Consider the following 19464-nt stretch of genomic DNA (forward strand, 5'->3'; position numbering starts at 1 on the left):
TCAGAAAATAAAACCTTTTAAGGACGCGCTTCTTTCAGCAGTTTTCCAGTCTCTGAAAACTGAAAAAAAATGTATGTTAGCAGCCAAACATTGGTACAGTTTATGTAATTTGCAGTCATGCATGACATATTTCCATGAAGAGCGGTTAATTTTCTTCTTTCTCTACTGGAGTCTCTAAGTGACCCTCTGATGTTCTCTGTCACACCTTATCAAATCCCATTGTTTTTGGAACTACCCTAATGATGACACTCAAGATTCTTGGAGCATGCTGCATGTTTCTTCCTGAACATCCAGTCTAAAAGATGTCTCCAGTAAAACTTTACAAACCTTTTTACTATCATCTGACATTAGCTAGATGTTTTTAGGTGACTAGCATATCTTGCCCTTCCATGAGAAGAGCAGAAGAAACCCCAAAACCTCAAATATTATTAGGGAACAAACATTGATAGTGCGATAAAAGCTGAATTCAAATGTCACAGCAGGCTGCAATTAAGCTCTAACTGTGTACAAACACCATTTATTACAGTGCTTGTACACAATCACCGCCCCTCCGGTCTCCCTTTTCCTAGCACAACAACAGAAGTGAAGCAGAATAGGACTTTTCCAGTGTTGACTCCGCATTTTTGGAGTGCCCTGCTCTTTGAGGCTGACTTTATACCTATCTTACATTCTTACTTAGACATCAGCTCAATTTTTTAACCTTTTATCTAGGCTTTTAACTAAGGTCTTTTAAAGCTGTTTTTAGTTTCCCTCTAGCTGAGGACTACGTTTTACATATTCTTTTCAGGTTATGTTGTTCTTCTTGTGACTATTTGTTATTCTGACTATTTCTTCTGTTTTGTTCTTCTTACTATTTTGGATAACTTCATGCTGTTTTTTAGGATTTTATTGTATTGGCTTACTATTTGAGCCACCTCAAACCGTACTTTGGAAAGACAACATGTAAATGTTCTAAAAAATTAAATTTTAAGAAGATTATTATTTACCTTCCAAAGATCTTTAGTTCTGCAGAGCCAGGCTGGAAACTTCCTGGCTTGGGCTGAATGCAAGTGCCTGGGTGTGCTGGAGTTTGTTTGGCCTACGCGAGCTGGAATTCTAAAATTCTGAGAGATCCCAGAAGTGGGTAGAGACACGTAGACACACAGCAGCGAATGGTTAAGACCTGACTGGAGTTGGGTTTTAGCTTGTTTAGCTAGAAGTGTTTCAGGATCATTCCTAATGGATTCTCTATGTGCTGAGCAATTCAGAAGAGGAGCCTTGATGGATCAGACCAAGGGTATATCTAAGACATGGTGTCCCGAAAAGCCCAGAAGCAATGGACACAGAGGTTGAAGCCTTCCCATTGTTTCCCCCAGCAACTCTTCTTCAGCAGTGCAGTTCTGTTGAAGATAGCAAATGGTCACTGATGGGTACTTCAGTGTCTAGTTCAGTGCTTCCCAAACTATGGGTTCAGTTTTATTGGCTTGTGCATGCCTTTTTCTATATATTTAAGTGGGTCACCATGCCAAGTAAATTTTGGCTTATGGGATCCTGAACCAAAAGGCTGGGGAACAGCTGCTGTAGTCCCCATCATAATTTGTTGTATTGTCACGGTAGGCAAGACAGAGTTGGTGGGCAAGAGACGGTGTTCAGAATATCCTCAGTAATCAGGCTGTCTGGTTGTCTCTCTTAAAAGGTTGTGAATGACCTGGTATTCAGTGGCTCCAGTGACCAATCTGTCCATGCCCACAACATACATGTAAGTTGCTCATATGAGTTTTTAAAATCTGTGAATATATGGTAGCTATGATACTGCTCAATGAGCTTCCTCTAGCTAATTATTTCCCTTTATTTTTTGCACCTGTACACTTGAGGGGGGTCATCTTCCACTGAGAAATGCATAAATAAGAATGAGCTCAATAGATCCTTATACAGTGTGAACCATTTACTTTCTAAGTGGGCATGTTTTCGAGGATCACTGCCCTCCCTACCAGTAGCAGCAGAGTACTGAAAGGCTGAACTGGAGGTTGAGTGTTAACATCTCTTGCAGAGCCTGCTTTCTGGGTAGTAATCTCTAAAGCCCTGACCTGGATTGCCCAGGCTAGCCCACCTAGTCAGATCTTGGAAGCTAAGTGAGGCCGGCTTTGGTTAGTACTTGGATGGGAGACCACCAAGGACATCCAGGGCTGCTAAGCAGAGACAGACATTGGCAAACCACCTCTAAACAAGACTTGCCTTGAAAACCCTCTTCATCAGCCATCAGTTTGCTGCAGCACTACCAAGTGCAAAAATAATTGGAATGCCACCAAAGTTCTGTTTGGTCAGCAATGTTTACTATAAGAAAAGTCCAAGCTCATATTTCGGTATCCGTATGTGGGTGTTGCACTTACTGTTAATTTTTGTTACAGACAGGGGAGCTTGTACGCATCTACAAAGGACACAACCATGCTGTGACCGTTGTGAACATCCTGGGGAAAGTTATGGTGACAGCCTGTTTGGATAAATTTGTTCGTGTTTATGAGCTGCAGGTAAAAAAACCCAAATACTGGCTCTGACCTCTTAGAGCGTGGCTTTCTGTGCTGTTCTGCAACTTCAATTTCCCCTCTGCAAACTGAGATTCTTCAGTCGGTTTGTTTGTTCTGGCCTTCTGTGCATTCAATGAGATGTAAATTGGAACAGATTATTTTTCCGCTCCAACTTGAGTTTTTAGCAGTTAGGAAGCTCTGCAGGAGTGAGACAGTCCTGAGCAGCTACTTTTCACTGTTCAGAATTCTGCTGTAGCCTGTTAGTGTCCACTGGATCAACCCTGCCACAATGTTGCACAGCAATTGGAGGATTTCCTCTTAAATTTTAGATTCAGATGGGTAGCCGTGTTGGTCTGAAGTAGCACAATAAGATCAGAGTCCAGTAGCACCTTTATCTTTGTTGGGCTTAAAGGTGCTACTGGACTCTGATTTTATTGTGCTCTTAAATTTTGTTTTACTTGTTGGTTTGCTATGGCTGACAGAACTTGTGGGGTAGCAACATAATTAGTCTTTCGTTGTTCAAAAGGTTTCTTGGGGGGGGGGGCTTACTGTAACTTTGTATAGCTGGAAAACGTTAAGATTTTATGAGTGAGGTAAAATTGTAAAGCATAACAAGACCTAGGTTTCTTTTTTTGTCCATGCATTTTAGTTGTATGAAATTATTTTCAAGGACTGTGTAAACTTCTCAGCTTGTGAAGTATCTGATGTTTTTAATTTTCTTCCCCTCCCAAGTCTCACGATCGGTTGCAAGTCTACGGAGGACATTCAGACATGATTATGTGCATGACCATTCATAAAAGCATGGTAAACATTTTTCTTTAAAATAGTGATTTCTGTTCAGTGGCAGTGGTAATCCTGGTGTGACTTCCTCCTCCTACATATTTTTAAAATGTATTTTGTTTATATCCTGCCTCTCCACCCAGTGGGGACCCAAAGCAGTTCACACCATTTGCCTTTCCCCTGTTTTATCCTCACACAACAACCCTGTGAGGTAAGTTAGGCTGAAAGAACTTGACTGGCCCAAGGTCACCCAGCATCCTGTATTTCCCTGATCATAGTCTGACACTTTAACCACTACATCATGCAGGCGAGCTTTTGTAGTCAGGGTAGCAGGAGTTTCTCCCACATCCCCCAGCCAGTATACTTCATACTTCAAATAAACAATGCTTTTCAGCCCAGTGTGACTCACTGGACAACTCTTCATTGGTCCATATGTTCATAGCAAAGAAGGAAGAAGGAGGAGGACGGGTTTCAGGCCATGACAGGAAAAACCAAAGCCTTGTCATCTATAGTCATCTTGAAATGGAGACATCTCCTCTTCAAGAAGGCATACCTTCAGATGTGGGACATTTCCGTGATGCTCTGAAATATCTTTTTTCCCTTCTGCCTATTTTTGCCAGAATAATCTAGTCTGTTGGGAAGTTCAGGAGAACCTGAACATTTGCCCTTCCTGTTCTGTAACAATATAGGCACAATGTGATGGACAGGGGGGCATATTTACACTGCTGTAATTCTGAATTCAGGAGCCTTATTTGATACCTATAGCAGAACTTTAATTGTCTTTTGACAGCTTTTAATTTACGATTTTTATGATTTTTTTCTCCCTTTTCAGATCTACACTGGTTGCTATGATGGCAGTATTCAAGCTGTACGGCTTAACTTGATGCAGAATTATCGATGTTGGGTAAAGAACACAGCGTTTTGCACCCTAGGCCTGAAGCCAGTTCAGTCTTTGTTTAAGAAGCTGATAAAAGTTCTCCTCCCCACTTAGCTTCTAAATGATCAGCCAAGACCATACTAATAATAGGATGTACAACAGATTGTGGGAGTCTGAAAAATGCCTCATACTGTATGTGCCTGTAAGATGAAGAATAAGACATGCTGTATTCAGTTCTCAGCTGTCACTGAAAATGGGAACAATCAAAGGGAGATGTTCTTTTGTTTTACTAAACTTTCAGTGGCTGTCACCATAAATGGGAAGAGTCCTCTGTGGCTGCAAGGAATGTAACAGCAAGAAGATTGAGAACTTGTGACTTGGGCTGTATTCCTATAGCAAGTGTGTCCTAGCAGCAGGATGAATGGGTCAGGGAGCACAGTGCTTTGGCTCAAGAAGGCCTTCATCAGGGCTCAGAGACCACAACTCTGTCCTGCTGCTGCCTGCCTCTCAAACACTTGGTAGTCAAAGAGACTGGAGGTTGTGTAAACCTGCATGGCAAAATCGCAATTTCCCTGACCTCCAAGAATTTACATAATCCCCTTTCTAAAGGCATCGAAGCTAACAGCCATCCTCAGATCCTTTGGTCGTCAGTTTTGTGTATTAATTATTAAAGGGGCTTTTGTCTACCCTGAATTTATCAATTTCATTAGGTATCCCAGGTTTTAGTATTTTGGAAGAGAGAGGATTTTTTCTCATTAGCTGCAGATCCCAAGGCTTGTCACCATATTTTCCAGCTTTGTGGTATCCTTTTGAGATGGGGAAATCAGAATGTTATTGCATTAATATTATCCCATAACATTCTCATGTATGTGAATAACAAGTGCTAAAAAGATAACTCAGCCTTGTATGCCAGCACTCTCCGTGCATTTCCAACCAGCAGCTGTGATGCAGCTGAGGCAGGGAATATTTTCAAATGAGTCGCCATATTGATCTGCAGTAGAAGAGCAAAGATTAAAGCCTAGTAGCACTCTAGAGACCACCAGAGTTTCAGAGGCATGATTTTCAGGAGCCAAAAGCTGCAAGTAGGAATGGAGTTATCTTGCATTAGTAATGTCCACTATGGTGCTTCATTTCTGAAGCCCCTTTTCAGTGCTTCAGCACAATTGAGCACAATAAAATGACTTGGACAATAAAAGGACATAATTAAGAGGGTGCAGAGGAGACAAACAAGGAAAGGCTGAGGGACTTGGGAATGTTCCACCTGGAGAAGAAGAGGTTGAGAGGGGACGTGATTTGATTCAAATACTCTTTACGTATTTGAAAGGTTGTCACTTGGAGGATGGCAGGGAGTAGCACATGTTGGCAGCAGAGGAGAGGGTTTAAATGGGTTTAAATTGCATATAGAACTGTCCTGGCTAGATATCGGGGGGGGGGGGGAAATAATTCAATCAAAGTACTTCAGCAGTGGAGTAGGCTGCCTAAGGAGGTGGGGAGCTCCCCCTCACTGGCAGTCTTCAAGCAGTGGCTGGACAGATACTTATAATGGAGGATGATCCTGCATTGAGCAGGGGATTGGATTAGATGGCCTGCAGGACCCCTTCTATGATTCTATGACTTCATAGTGACGTATGTTGAGAGTCACTTATGATTATGTTTGTGCCAACAAAAACTGAAATTTCCTGATGATTCATGTTTTCTCCAGTATCAGTGTCACTGCATTAGTTTATGCCTGCAGAAAGACTATTGCTAGTTTAACAAATTAACTATGGGTGGAAAAGAACAAAAGGCATATGTAGTGTGGCCACTTTTAAGCTGTTGTCGAGCTTCCTCCATGGTGTTTGTCTTAATTCTCTCATTAGTGGCATGGATGTTCGTTGATATTTGGAGTTGTGGACCACCTGAAACAGCATCTGTTAAACGACCACACAAACCCAAACTTTCAAACACTAAAGTGTCGGTGGAAAAACTGTGATGCTTTCTTCACCTCCCGGAGAAGTTCCAAGCAGGTATGCAGAAAAGAAGCAGAATAAAACAAAAAGTGGAGATAGAAGGGGATCATTCTGCTTCGGATTGCCCTGTCAGTCACTATGGCAGGTAGTTTGAGCAGCATCTCACAAACATCTCACAAAAATCTATCCATTGGAGTCAGTGGACTTAGAAGTGTATAACTCTGCTTAGTAGATTTACACACTGACAGAAACACCATCACCTATCCTGTTTATGAAAAGAGGCATCAGTAAGATGTTCACAGTTCATACAGATATTTAAAGAATTGCATAGTAATATTTCTAAATATTTAGCAGCAAGGTAATAATAACTTAGAAATCCTCTGAAAAAATAACAGATCTGCAGAAGAAGTCATCCTTAAAAATAACTCCCTGCCCCCGTCCCTCCATGTTAAGTTATGAGGTGGGATTCTGTTGAGCAGGAACCATCTGAGTTGTGGGGTGGGAGAGTTCTACTGTCTTCTGCTCCCACCGTGGGCCCTGAAAAGGGAACCAGCAGAAATAACAAGCCCTAATAGACACATATGTTGTGGACTCTTGCACAAGACAAGAAAGAATAAATGGAGACTAGAAATCCTTTATTGAACTGACAACAGAATTCAGGTAATTTCTCTGGTATTAAAGAAATCTGCTTGAATACCTATTTATTCACTGATATTCAAAGAGCAAATTAGTGGAAGTGTACAGAGAGGAGAATAAATCATTGAGGCATACACATACATCCTGCCCGTACAGATTGCCTCTGTATACTGACTTTCTAAATTATGTATGTTTTGTCTTTGGCAGGGGGAACATAACAATAGTGCCAATACTAAATTTGCCATTAGGCCATAGCAGAAATGTGCATGTATCCAGTGTGTATACACTCCTGAGTCCTCTGTCACTACTAGCGTATTGATACTGAGAAATTTGAAGAAGGAAAATGCTGGTCCGATGGAAAGAAGCACATTCTGATCCCCTGCCCCCAAATTCTTTGGTGCAGGTCTCTTACATGATCTGTGGAGATGAAACAACCGGGAAGGGGGATTCACAATGTTGATGGAAGGATAAGCCTGCCTTTCATGACAAAGGGGGGAGAAGTTTGTTCTGAAGCTGTTTACACTTGCTGTGAATTCTGGGATGATGTTTTAGGTGCTAGTGTGCTTCAGTCTTTATGAGGACACCAAAGTACAGTGTGGTGGGAAAAAAAGACTTAGGGTTTTTTTCTCTCTCTCTCTGCTTAGGATGCTGTGGGACATATTGAAAAACATGCAGAAGATGACAGCAAGATTGACTCATGAAGTCTTTACACCTCCCACATTGGGAAGTACATTTTCTATACTGGAAATTCCAAGTCTTGTCCCTTTTCCTCCCTTTTCCTCCTGAGTTCCTACTCAAGAGTACAAAGAGGAGTACGCCTTTTTTTTATTTGCTACAGTGACCGCTTTTCACAGGCAGCTCTGTAGAGAAAGGAATGATGGACAGATTCAGACCAAACAATCACAAATATTTTAAATTTGTATTCATCAGCAGAAACAAGCTCCTTTCCTTTGTATTCTGTACTCTCAAAATAATAGATGGTGTTTGACAGAGAGTTTTGTACTCAAACCAGTGCTTAAAGATTCTATTGTGCTCATCAGTTTTATGTTGTATGAAGGATCCCCCAAGTAGACAATACTTTTGGATTTAGATCTTTCAGTAATTTCCAAAAACTCCAGAAACATCACACATGCATTGATTGCTCTATTTATTCCATCACATATTTGCACCACCTCATAGGTTGAAAGGTGGCCTCCTTGTTAAAGGTTAAATATGAACTTTCTGTTTATATTATGATTTAGCTTTAATTCTAAATGCTAGATCTGTATGGCTCCTCAGAGCTGTATTTGATTTTCCGTAAATGTTTGTCCTCCAAATAGTCTTGCAGTGATGGCTTATAGATATTGCATCACCCAAACTGTCATATTATTGGGTTTTTACACCAATTTACTGGCATTTTTATTCTAATTGGTACAAAGACCAGTGTGGATAATCTCAGTTTTTTGGCATTGCTGTCTACATGTATTCAATGCTGGTCTTTTCAAAATAATGAGGCTACACTCTGAATGTAATTTTGGAGGGTTTTTTAGTTCTGACGTACAGCATTTAAAACTGTTGTGCTTTGAAGTCTTGAATCTCTACTGAACATTTTCTGTTCTTGTCCAGCTGATATTTGGATTTGAAAAAATATGTTTGGACAGGGAGTTTAACCATTGTTTCCCTTATGGTTTGGTTTAATAATTGAATGCTCCCCTGTAAGTGAAAGAGTTGGATTTGAAACATGGTTTTGGAGTCTGAAGGGCCCAAGCAGAAGCTGAGAGTATGTCTTGTGTGTGCATGCCCACTGCCATTCAGATTTGCTTGGAGGAGATGGCTGTAGTGCAGAGAAGTGATAGGTAATCCCAGGGAAGAAATGTTCATTCAGGTGGCATTCCAGCAGTTCCGACTTTTTTTTTTTTTGCTCAAGTGATTTTGTTTATTAGTTTGTTTTTGCTTTTGTAGTCAGTGTTCTCATCATTTTCAGTTTTAGTTTTCCTCCGGAATAAGCCCCCCAAAAGCCATAGAGTAACAGAAGCAGAAGCGGATGACTGTGTACTGTCATTTTATTCTTCACTTAATGTGAATGTTCTGAAAGAGGAACAAATATTATGTACTTTTTGTTTTTAAATTGTAAACTCCAAGGGGGAGGATTCTCTGTGGTAAGAACTAGGACATTCTTGGAAGGGGTGGGGGTGGTAGTGGGACAACTTGAGGAAGTGAAGGATTATTTTTGCTGTATATTTGAATCTTGCCTCTCAAAAGATAATGGTGAAAATATTTTTAATAGATAGATAGATGAGCCTAGCTTTTAGGCTGCCTCAAGTTTTCTGGTGAAAGATCTTTTTTTTCTTTTTTACATTATTTTTACATTATCCCCCAATTGGTTATTCCCTGAGTGAACTGGAGACACTTTGCTTACTATTCATTAAGCCTCTGCTTTAAAAATACTTTTCCAAATAAAAGGCCACACCCTCCCGTACTCACTTCCTCTTCTGCTGTCTTTTACCAGGTGGCTTCTAGGCATTGACTATTTTGTTTTCGACATTTTCACCCTTGCATTATTCTTGCAGGGGTTTTTTGGGGAGGGACAGGGAGGACACAACCAGTGAGAGAGAAACTTGGAAAGATTTTCCGAGCTTTATCAAGATGATGTAGCGCATTGGAGGTGTAAAAAAGAAAAAAGGGGGGGGGGACTCATAACTGTTATGAGAACACAACATGAATTGCTTCTAGATCATCTGTAGTTGAATTCAGTTTGAAAGGAAGATGCAGAGCCGGAGTGTTGTATTGAAAAGTATGTGGAATGCTGTGCTTATGCTAGTCGTGAGGATTAGTAAATGAGTGGATTTTAATTTCACATTCTCTTCAGGTTTCTTCTTTGAGAGATTCTTTATTTGAAGAGGATGGTGACTTTGCTTGCAATTTCTTTTTATTTTAAGAAATGCCCTTTTTCATTAGGTTCATTGTTGCAAGAGATTACATTCTTGCATCATTTAGTATTCTTGATCAATTTAATAGGTGTGGGACAGTGTGTGCGTGCGTGCGTGCATGTTTAAGATGGGTGTGAAGACAGATTTTTCTTAAATCCATTTTGGGATGCCATAGATCCTTTTGTCTCCAGCATGCTTCAACTATAATACAGTGTGCTTGTCTTATCAAATGTTAGTTTCCATATCTTGGCTTACATTTGAAAGGCAGGTAAGAACTGCTGTAAAACCTGGTCTTCATGTATTGTTCATAAATTCACATGACCTCTGATGTTACATCTCGTCTCATCACGTAAGTCTGTTGCACTAAGAAACCAGTGGAGCCATAGTGTCCTCATTCAGTTCTTAGGAATAGTCTTCTCTTATACTTCAGGGATTTTGTTTGTTTGTTTGAGGCTCTGCTTTCTGCACTTCTACCTCTTTAGCAGGAAATTAGCCTGTTCCTATAGGCTCTGCTGGAAGCCATGGAGACATAAAGGATAAAATAATGTGTGTACAAATTGTGAAGTGGGTTTTGTCAAGATTATGTCTGTCACGTTCAATGCAGGTGTCTGGCATATATCCACATATAAGCTAAAGGAAGTTTTTCATATAAAATCTTTGAGGTGACGCTCTCTTCTGTGGTTTGCCTTGGAAAGAGAGAAGAAAATGACGTGACCAGAGGGAATTGCAGAGTGTGTTTTGGACTGTGTGTGGACTATTAAATTTCACGTGTTGGCTTAATGAATGAATAAACTGTTACATGGTGTGTGTATAAAGTGAATTTGGACTGCATGCCAACGCAATAGACATTTCTTTTATATCATTTATCTTGTTTTATGAATGAGTACTGAATATTCTGTTTTATTGTGTGAGGAAGTGGTTGTGCATTAGCCTTTTGGGGACTGCCCAGTTACTTGTCCTTTAGCGGGTCTGAACCAATAAATACAAGTACATTTCAGTGACTAGCCCAGCTTCTGTTTGGTCCTTGTAGCAAATACTTGGGCATGAAGAACAGACTTCTAAAATGTTGGGATTGAAACACCAAATGTACAATCCACATTGAAGTAAGTGACAGAATTCTTTGGATTGCATCCTTAAATGTCAACCTGAACTTAAATCCTGTTAATAACTCTGCTTTTATTTTTAAAAACAGCTCACATAATTGGTTGCCTTTTGCTTCTGTGTTAATTTTTTTTAACTGTTAGCTTAGTTCCATAAGTCTCTAAGCTCCTAAAAGGAAGATTTTCTATGTCACGTATAAGCAGGCAAAAAAACAAGACACCCTCATTTTTCTCTGTCTAGAAATGCCTTGGTTTGAAGTCAGTCAGACCATTTCAAATTGTATAGCTTCCAATAATTTAAAATGCTAGATCAAACTAAGAGTAAACAGTGTAGGCAATATACTCTAATAGCAATTTTTCAGGATGAAACCTATATGGCTTTTCTCACAAGTAAAGATTTATGTTTCATTTGCAATTGGTTTGGTCTTTCCTTTCCTTTTACTACAAAGCTGTGAACGGTCATCACACAAAAAAACCCCCATGAAAATAAAGTTTCTTTATACTAAAAGATATTTAGTGTGGGTTTTTTTTCTGATTATGCATGGTATTTTAAGAGTTGTAACTGGCTAAGTGGAGAAGAAAAGGCGTAATTCAGCACTTGGTTTAAGATCCTTTCTGCTGTATATATAGAATGTTTCAAATTTCATAAGATTTTAAGGTTTATGGCCTGTATTCAAACACACATTCTAAACACTTCAGGGCACTTCAGTTTTCTTAAGAAAGGTGGCATTCCCTCCACCCACCCCAGATTCACTGCCAGGAACAAAATTTCAGGGGGTTCAGTGAGATTCAGCAGGAGGGGAATTGGTGAAGATCTGTGCACCTTCTTAAGTACCTTTAAGACTTTGATATTGGTGGTACTGGTGGGTAAGGCCATTTCATGTTTTCTGAACACCCAAAGGAGCCACACCCTGGCTTCCCGCTTCTGTCACGCTATTTCTTGCAGGGCTTACCACTGGGTGGGCACCTTAGTTTCTGCTTTCTAGCTTCACTATTGTAGAAGAGGACTGATAACTCACCTTTCCCCTTGCACCCCCTTTAATTCCCCCCCCCCTATGCAAGATCTGGATTAACTTTCAACTTTTAAAAGGCTTCTTGTTTTCAGCATTGTTACTAGATACTAAGCAGTATTCTTAATTAATTTAGAGGTAATTTTATGTCCCCTGTTCACAAGTATATCAGACCTTTCTGGTAATCCGGTATCTTATACTACACATGTACTACATTTCACATAGTGTAAATTTGAAATACTGCAATGATTTTAGGGGTAAAGTTTTAACATACAAAACGACTCTATTTTTGGGGGGAGGGGAGTAATTCAGAAATCTTTTTGCCTTAAGATATAATTGTAGTACTAATAATAAACTTAATTTTTTTACAGCCTGCCTTTCCCAGTTGGTTCAGGGTGGGAGCTTCCATCTTTTCACAGGGCCTGTAAAATGGAGCTCTTTCGCCAGGTTATTGGTTGTGGCCGGTCAGCAAGGGAAAAAAGGGCCGCCCCCCCTTATGAGATCGGAGTAGCAGTAGTGAATACCAACAGTGCCCTCTTCCTCCCCTCCAGTACAGTTTCAGGGTGGGTTGTACTTAGTTACTGTTTTTACCACCACATCTTTGCATTTTATTGTGTATGGGGATTATTATTGTTTTTTTTTACATTGTAACTTGCCTCGAGCCTTCTCTCAATGTTAATTCCTGTTATTTCCTGGCCTCAGCCATAGGCCTGGCAGAACAGCTCTGTTCAACAACTGTTGAAGGTCCTGGAGGACCCTGAAGTTATGCAACGGTTGAAGTCCCCAGAGGGCCTGTTATATCTTAGATTCAATGAAATGAGAACCCAGTCCACTTACAGAATAAATCATTCTTGCCTCCTGTGCCATGTACTGCAGCCTTGCCAACAATTCAAAAGCCTTTCCTCACTGTCAGAGCTCTTGAATGGCACAGCTGCAAGCAGGGGCTGTCATTCAACTCAAAACAGAGAAAATTGTGGAAACATCACCTATGCCTGATGCAACAGTGCTTAGAATCCAGCCCTATGAATTTATCGAGCTTCAGGGCTCTTTGAGTACAAGAAGAGTGACTTTTCTGTATTCTAAGGATTCTCAAAGTTGCTTACAATCACCTCCACTTCCTTTCCCAGCAACAGGCACCTTGTGAGGTAGGTGGGGCTAAGAGTTGAGAGAACTGTGAATCCCTCGGTCAATCAGCAGGCGTCAGGAATTGCCTTTACATTAGAGTGCAGCAACAACTGATTCCCCCCTCCCCCATCCAGAAATAAAAGGTTGGTTTTGTGGAGCAACCTCCAGACTTAACTTTCTCCATGCTCTTTTGAAATACGTATACTGAACACAGCATGGTTGATGGCTTTTTGCATTTGTCCTAGATCAGTTTCAAAAGAGCAGATTGTACAACATCACTGTACATGGCTGCTCTGAGCCCCTGGGGAAGGGTGAGGTTTAAATATAAAAATAAATAATTAAATATTAGGCAACAACACTGATTTAAGCATTAAATCAGTGCTCAGCATCTTCAAAAATTGATCTTCAAGGTCGCAGTCACTCAATACAAACAGAAGACTTAAAAATGCTGCTCATTGTAGCAACTTGACGTATCTCACTACATAATTTCAGGGCTAAAGTGGAAACTAGCTACTAACAAACAATATTTTTGAAGGCATCAGAATATTTTTATGAACCTTAATTCCAGCCTAGTAACCTGGAAAACCGTTTTCATTGAATTTGGTCATAGTCTACAAAAAAATGACATCTCAACATACATGCAAGTTTGCTAACGTAACACCCTGTAGCTTCCAAATACATTTACAGCATTTTTTCTCACACATACAGGGAAAATATTGTGTGATACAGTCCTTAACTGCTTAGTAGAACAGAAGAAAAGCCTGCTGGAGCAGTCCAATAGTTCATCTAGCCTAGCCTCTTGTCTCACTGTGGCCAACGAGTTCCTCTGGATGGCCAACAACAGGGCATAGAGGCCGAGGCCTTTCCCTAATGTCACCACCAGGCTCTGGAATTCCATGGTTAGTTCCTGTGAATATGGAGGTTCCCTTCTGCCACCACCATGGCTACTAGTCATTAAGCAGCTATCTAATGCTCTTTTAAAGCTGTTTGTTCCTGTGGCTATCCCTACATCCTCTGTTAGCAAGTTCCACATTTTAATCACTCCCTGTGTAAAGTAGTATTTCCTTTTGCTGTCCTGAACCTACTGTCCATCAGCTTAATTGAATGTCCTTGAGATCTAGTATTTTGGGAAAAGTAGAAGAAGTTATCTTTGTCAATTCTCCACCTTATGCTTAATTTTATGAACATCTACCAACTCTTCCCTCTCCCCTGTCTTCCCTTCTAAACTGGAGAATCCCAGGCATTTCAGTATTTCCTCACAGGGAAGGTATGCCAACCCCCTAAGCATCTTAATTGCCCCCTCTGTATTTTTTCCTGTGCTGCAATGTCCTTCCAGAGATATGCTGACCAGAACTGTACATAGTATTCCAAATGAGGTGGCATCTACTCTAGGACTGTCTCCTCCCTTATACCCACCCAAAGAATGTTAAGATCAGGCACCTTAAATCGGCTTAGGAGTTTTGTTCCTAGGGAGATAAAAGTAAGCAGTGGGATCGCACATAGATCAGTATCAGGGTTAATACTGTTTAATATATTCATAAATTATTTGGAACTAATGAGTACTGTAGTGGCCAAATTCCAGGTAATTTATGAATAAATTACAAGCCCTTGTCCTTATTCCCTCCACTGGGAGAACCAGGAAATTACAGGCCAGTCACCCTAATGTCTGTTCCAGACAAATTAGTAGAAACTGTAATCAAAGATAGAATTGTTAGGTACATAGAGTAACAAAGCTTGCTGAGATAAAATCAACATGGCTTCTGCAAAGGGAAGTCCTGCTTCAACAGCCTTTAGGAGTTCTTTGAGAAAGTGAACGAACATGTAAACAACAGTGACCCAGTAGACATTATATACCTGGAGTTTCAAAAGGCTTTTGACAAGGTACCTTACCAAAGACTCCTGAATAAACTTAGCAATTATGGGATAAGGCAACAGGTTCCCTTATGGATTAAAAACTGGTTAGATGACAGGAGGCAAAGAACAGGAATAAATGGACAGTTCTCCTATGGATCCCTTTTTAAACACTGGTGTAACGTTTGCTACTCATCAGTCTTCTGGTACAGCAGTTGATTTTAGTTATAGGTTACATATACAGTTTAGTAGATCAACTATCTCACAACTATATTCCTTAATTATTCTGGGATGTATGCCATCAGGACTTGAAGACTTAAGCTTTTTTTTAATTTTCCCAGTAGGTCTAGAACTTAATCTCTCATCATTTCAGTTTTTCTCAGTTCTTCAGACTCCCTTTCTGAAAATACAGGATGTGGCATATATACAAGCTCTACACTTTCAAACAGTGAACACAGAAACAAAAAAGTAATTTACCTCATCTTCCTTTAGCATATATAAATGTTTATTATTTGCCTGAATGTTTATAGAAACCCACTCCTCAAAATCTTTCTGCATTATTGACTTACATTTCTTTTGCCAGAGGCTGTGGTCCATTCCGTTCAATTTACTGGGAAAGACCTGCTTTTTAAAAAAAGCCTCAATTTTTTTATAGTTTCCTTGACTTGCATTGTTCACCACACAGTCCTACTTTTATACTTGTCAGTGCCTTTCTAACCTGTGGAATGCACTCCATTTGGGCTTCAAATAGTTTAGTTTAAATGGCTTCCAAGCACCTTTTAGGGATATGACTCTCTTCTGTTTACACTTCAGGTTCTTTTTTACTATCTCAAATGTTACAGTTTTGGACTTTCAGGATAACTTTCCATTGACCTGAGTGCTGAATGTAGTAGCATTGTGGTTGTTGTTCCCAATTGCCACTTTTCAATCTTTGTATGGGTAAGTACAAATTCTTATAACGATTAAAGACAGCCTAGGCAATGCTCCCAAAAAATGTACCGCCTTGTATGTTCATCTTCATAGTGAACATAGGAATACAAATCGCCAAACCCTGGAGATGACTGCAGAGGACTAAGGAAATTATACGAATAGGCTCCAAACAGCTCAACATACGGTATGCAAGTGTACTGCGTTTATTTAAAAATAAGATACATTGCACATTTAGAACGGCTTTCCAGTAATAATTCTTTGTTCATTTTTCCTGACTCCTTAAGACCTCACACCACAAAAGCGGTTTTCAGACTAAACAGTAGGCATGCTTGTGTGAGAAATGGCCAGTGAGGACTAGACTGATAAACGCTTCCCAGCACATAACTGTCAGGGATACCTCTTGCCATTTGGAATATTCCGTAGTGCTGGTGTTAGTTCCCCATATGTAGAAGAACATCCGTTTCAGACAAATGACAGTCATCTGATAGAGGAGGAAAGACAGTGCTTATGTCTAAAATAGCTGTCCTGTTGCACTTGCCTTCCTATGTTGCTTTCAAATGCACCTGTTCGGCAAATGAACATAGGCAAAATCAGCATGCAGTTGGTTATGGAGAGACAGATGATGTTTCACGCATACATGGTAAGCTGTAGCCACTGGAAAGAGATAAAACAGCAAGTTACATTAAAATATTGACCAACTGAAGAACATGGCGCTATGTGTGGGAATTTTTGAAGTACCTGGAAATAGGCCCTAAAGAACCTAGTTGGGATTTATTTTCAAGTAACCCTACAGAGTCACCATAAGTTGTCTGCCACTCAACAGCGCTTTGCACCACTACCAAAAAGAACAAGCTTGGTTGTCTCTCTTCTCTTTTGTTCCCATACTCATGGGAGTGAATGTCTTGTCTAAAAGGCAGCCTTAAATTTCTAAGACTTGCCTTTCATTGTGCAAATAGCACTAACAGATGCATGATCACATCTCTATCTTAGCCCACTCTGTGCTGAGTTCTAACTATTAAGCTTGCTCTGAAAGGACTGACAAATTACTGCTTTGCAATTGCAATCCTGAAAGTAAGTATAATGGTACAGCAGTGCATCATGCTAACTTGTGTTAAATTATCGTAAGTATTCTGGGCATGTGACCTTATCCATATGCAGACAATAGCATATACACTTTTAAGGGGACACACATTTACACCCAGGCATTCCCAAATGTCAAATCTAATTCCTACACTAGAGCCATAATTCAACTTTTCCTTCATGTTTAGCCTGCAATGCTCGCGTTCTACCAAAATTGTACTTAATAGGGTTGCTGTTATTTGGTGGCAATGACATAACATAACTGTTCAGTAAAGAATTACAGTAATACAGATTTCATCTATAAACTGGTACCTGAAAGTAGTGGGATGCATGTACTGGTTGGAATATTGTTATAAGTCATGTATACCTAATCATTCTGTATTTCAGCCCAAATAAATATTCTCAAGGGCCACCTCATATACTTTCTTTAATTGTATGCACAGGGGTGCTCATCTGTATGGAACTGAAGTTCACTGTCAGTTTTCTCTGCCCCAGATGATGGATTGCATCTGGAGAAGATGTCAACTGATGCAAAGGGAAGGCTGGTTTTTGCCTATTTCCCCTTCCACTGCAGACCTCCAGAACCCTTCTTGTGATGTTCTGAGATCCCCATGTCACCCAGGAAAATTTGGGTTGTTGAGGTAGGAAAGATCCAAGAAATTCCTCCGTTGACAGCAATCCCTTGCATCACCACAGATTTCCTACTGTTTCCAGCCCAACAAGCTTTACTGCCAAGGTGGCAGTTCTTTGGGATAGCTCATGGCTTCCCTACAGTACAGTTAATGTGGAGGCCTGCTTCCCACAAATGTAACACTCTTTTTAAAAAGAAAATAAACTTCTAAGCAGAGTTTTCTGATGGAACAGGTCAAAGAAAAGTATTTACCTCTAAGACATTCAGTTTAATAATACCATCTCCGTCTTTATCAAATGCATGAAATGCACCTATGAAGCAGGGGAAAAAACAGCATATGGAGGATGACTCTATGTAAAATACAGATTACTCTGAAAAAGAAAGCCAAGCACTGGCCCCACGTACTGTGAGGTATTAATTGTTGGATATTGCAACTCTGCATGCAAGAAGTTCTGGAAGGGGAAGGATTAAGATAATCTCTCTCTTGGGTGCACTTGACAATCAGTCCCGCTCCCTCACTGGTTAGATGCTGAGCATCTTTGGCTATCTTTTGCTTTCTGTTTTGAATATGGCATGTAGGATGTGTTTCTATTTTTGTAAGTAAAATTCCTTTCTCTTGTTACCATTGAACAGCATTTTCCCCTTGACTAGGAAATATGGAGGAGAGGGGATAACTATATGAAGCTTCTGTGCTTCCAAATAAAATGTTTGCTCGTTTTTTAACATTTAACTCAATATCAATAACATCAACATTTACAAAAGCCTGTGTGGATTATGGGGATTAACTGTTCATTGGAGCAAAGCAGTATGTGAGCTAGACTTGGATTCTAAGCTCTTTTCCATGCACAGGAAGAACATTGACTTGGGGGAAAGGGGGAAGGGCAATTTTTGCTGATTTCCTACCCACCCCCCCAAACAGAAGTCCTCAGCTCTGAGCCCACAAGGTTTCTGAAATTCCACTGAACCATTAAGCACAATACCAAACTAGAAAGAATGGCAATAGAATGGGGAACAGGGAGAAAGATATAACAGTGTTATATAGTGTTGCTTGCAATTAACAAGATCTAAGCCACAGATCTCAGCAGTGACAAGTTCCATTTTCTGAAAGACTAGAAGTAAAGCCCGGTGCCTTCAGGAATTCACAGGGAGCTAGGTAGGGGCTTGGAGGGGGAGGATTTAAAGGGAGCAGACACAAAGGCATCTCTCTGGAAACCGGGGTGGGGGGATGTTAAAGAGCCTGGCAGGGCCTCTCAGCAGCAGAAGAGGTGGTGGTTGGCTTGGTGCCAACCTGCAGGCTGCAGTGAGGCTTCTTTCTGCACCCTAGGGTGAGGTGGGGGCTGAAAAAGCCAGCCAGTGTCTCTCTCCACTGGGAGAAGTGGTGGCTAGCACCTTCCCCTGGTGCTGCCCCTGCAGAGATGCTTGTCTCTGCACCGTGGGGTGGGGTGGAGGCTGAATGAGCCAGCCTGCATCTCTCCCCATTGGGAGAGACAGTGGCTGGCTCTTTCCCCTGTCACTGGCCCTGTACCCTGGGGGGGGGGGAGAAAGGAAATGCCAACCAGCCTCTTTCCCAACTGGGAGAGGCGCTGACCGGATCCCTGGTCCCGGCTCAGGGAGCTTTCTCCCTGTTCTCCACAGGGGTGGAGGACTCTGGGAACCATGCAACATCTCTCCCCAGAGGGAGAGGCACTGCTCTGGCCCTGGCACCACCACCACGGAGCACAGGGACCTTTCTCCCTGCACTTTGTGGGGGCAGGGGACTTCACCTGGCACTCTGAACATTTGGAAGACTCTTGGCGAGTGGGGCTCATCCTGGAACTTTTCAAATGTTCAGAACATCATTGGAAGTATGAATCAGAATTTATGTATAAGTTTGGGAGATTGATAGCTGTCATATTTAGCTGTGTACGTAAATTTGTATGGACGAGCTAACAGTTGCTGAATATACGTGGCAAAATTCTCTGGATGAAGGATGCTTTAGGATGCTTAGGGCTGATCCTGCGTTGAGCAGGGGGTTGGACTAGATGGCCTGTATGGCCCCTTCCAACTCTATGATTCTATGATTCTATGAATATTGCTTGCCTA

The 19464-nt window shown here is 40.9% G+C and overlaps 2 protein-coding genes across 4 annotated transcripts in view; one reads left to right on the forward strand and one right to left on the reverse strand.

Moving 5' to 3' along the window:
* ZNF106 (zinc finger protein 106) overlaps window positions 1-11263 on the forward strand; it is a 52076-nt gene extending 40813 nt beyond the window's left edge. For both annotated transcript variants that reach the window (XM_077322748.1, XM_077322749.1), the window contains exons 17-22: window positions 1676-1738; window positions 2388-2507; window positions 3237-3308; window positions 4117-4188; window positions 6021-6167; window positions 7391-11263. In XM_077322748.1, coding sequence (XP_077178863.1) covers window positions 1676-1738; window positions 2388-2507; window positions 3237-3308; window positions 4117-4188; window positions 6021-6167; window positions 7391-7447 — 531 coding nt within the window. In that variant the 3' untranslated portion in view covers window positions 7448-11263. The remainder of the gene's footprint in view (window positions 1-1675; window positions 1739-2387; window positions 2508-3236; window positions 3309-4116; window positions 4189-6020; window positions 6168-7390) is intronic.
* Window positions 11264-15851: 4588 nt separating this feature from the next.
* Window positions 15852-19464, reverse strand: part of CAPN3 (calpain 3) — a 40309-nt gene continuing 36696 nt past the window's right edge. For both annotated transcript variants that reach the window (XM_077322751.1, XM_077322750.1), the window contains 2 exons: window positions 17635-17693; window positions 15852-16325 (listed from right to left, as the gene is read on the reverse strand). In XM_077322751.1, the coding sequence (XP_077178866.1) occupies window positions 16299-16325; window positions 17635-17693 (86 nt within the window). In that variant the 3' untranslated portion in view covers window positions 15852-16298. The remainder of the gene's footprint in view (window positions 16326-17634; window positions 17694-19464) is intronic.

Source organism: Paroedura picta, chromosome 2, assembly GCF_049243985.1.
Source record: "Paroedura picta isolate Pp20150507F chromosome 2, Ppicta_v3.0, whole genome shotgun sequence".
NCBI lineage: Eukaryota > Metazoa > Chordata > Lepidosauria > Squamata > Gekkonidae > Paroedura > Paroedura picta.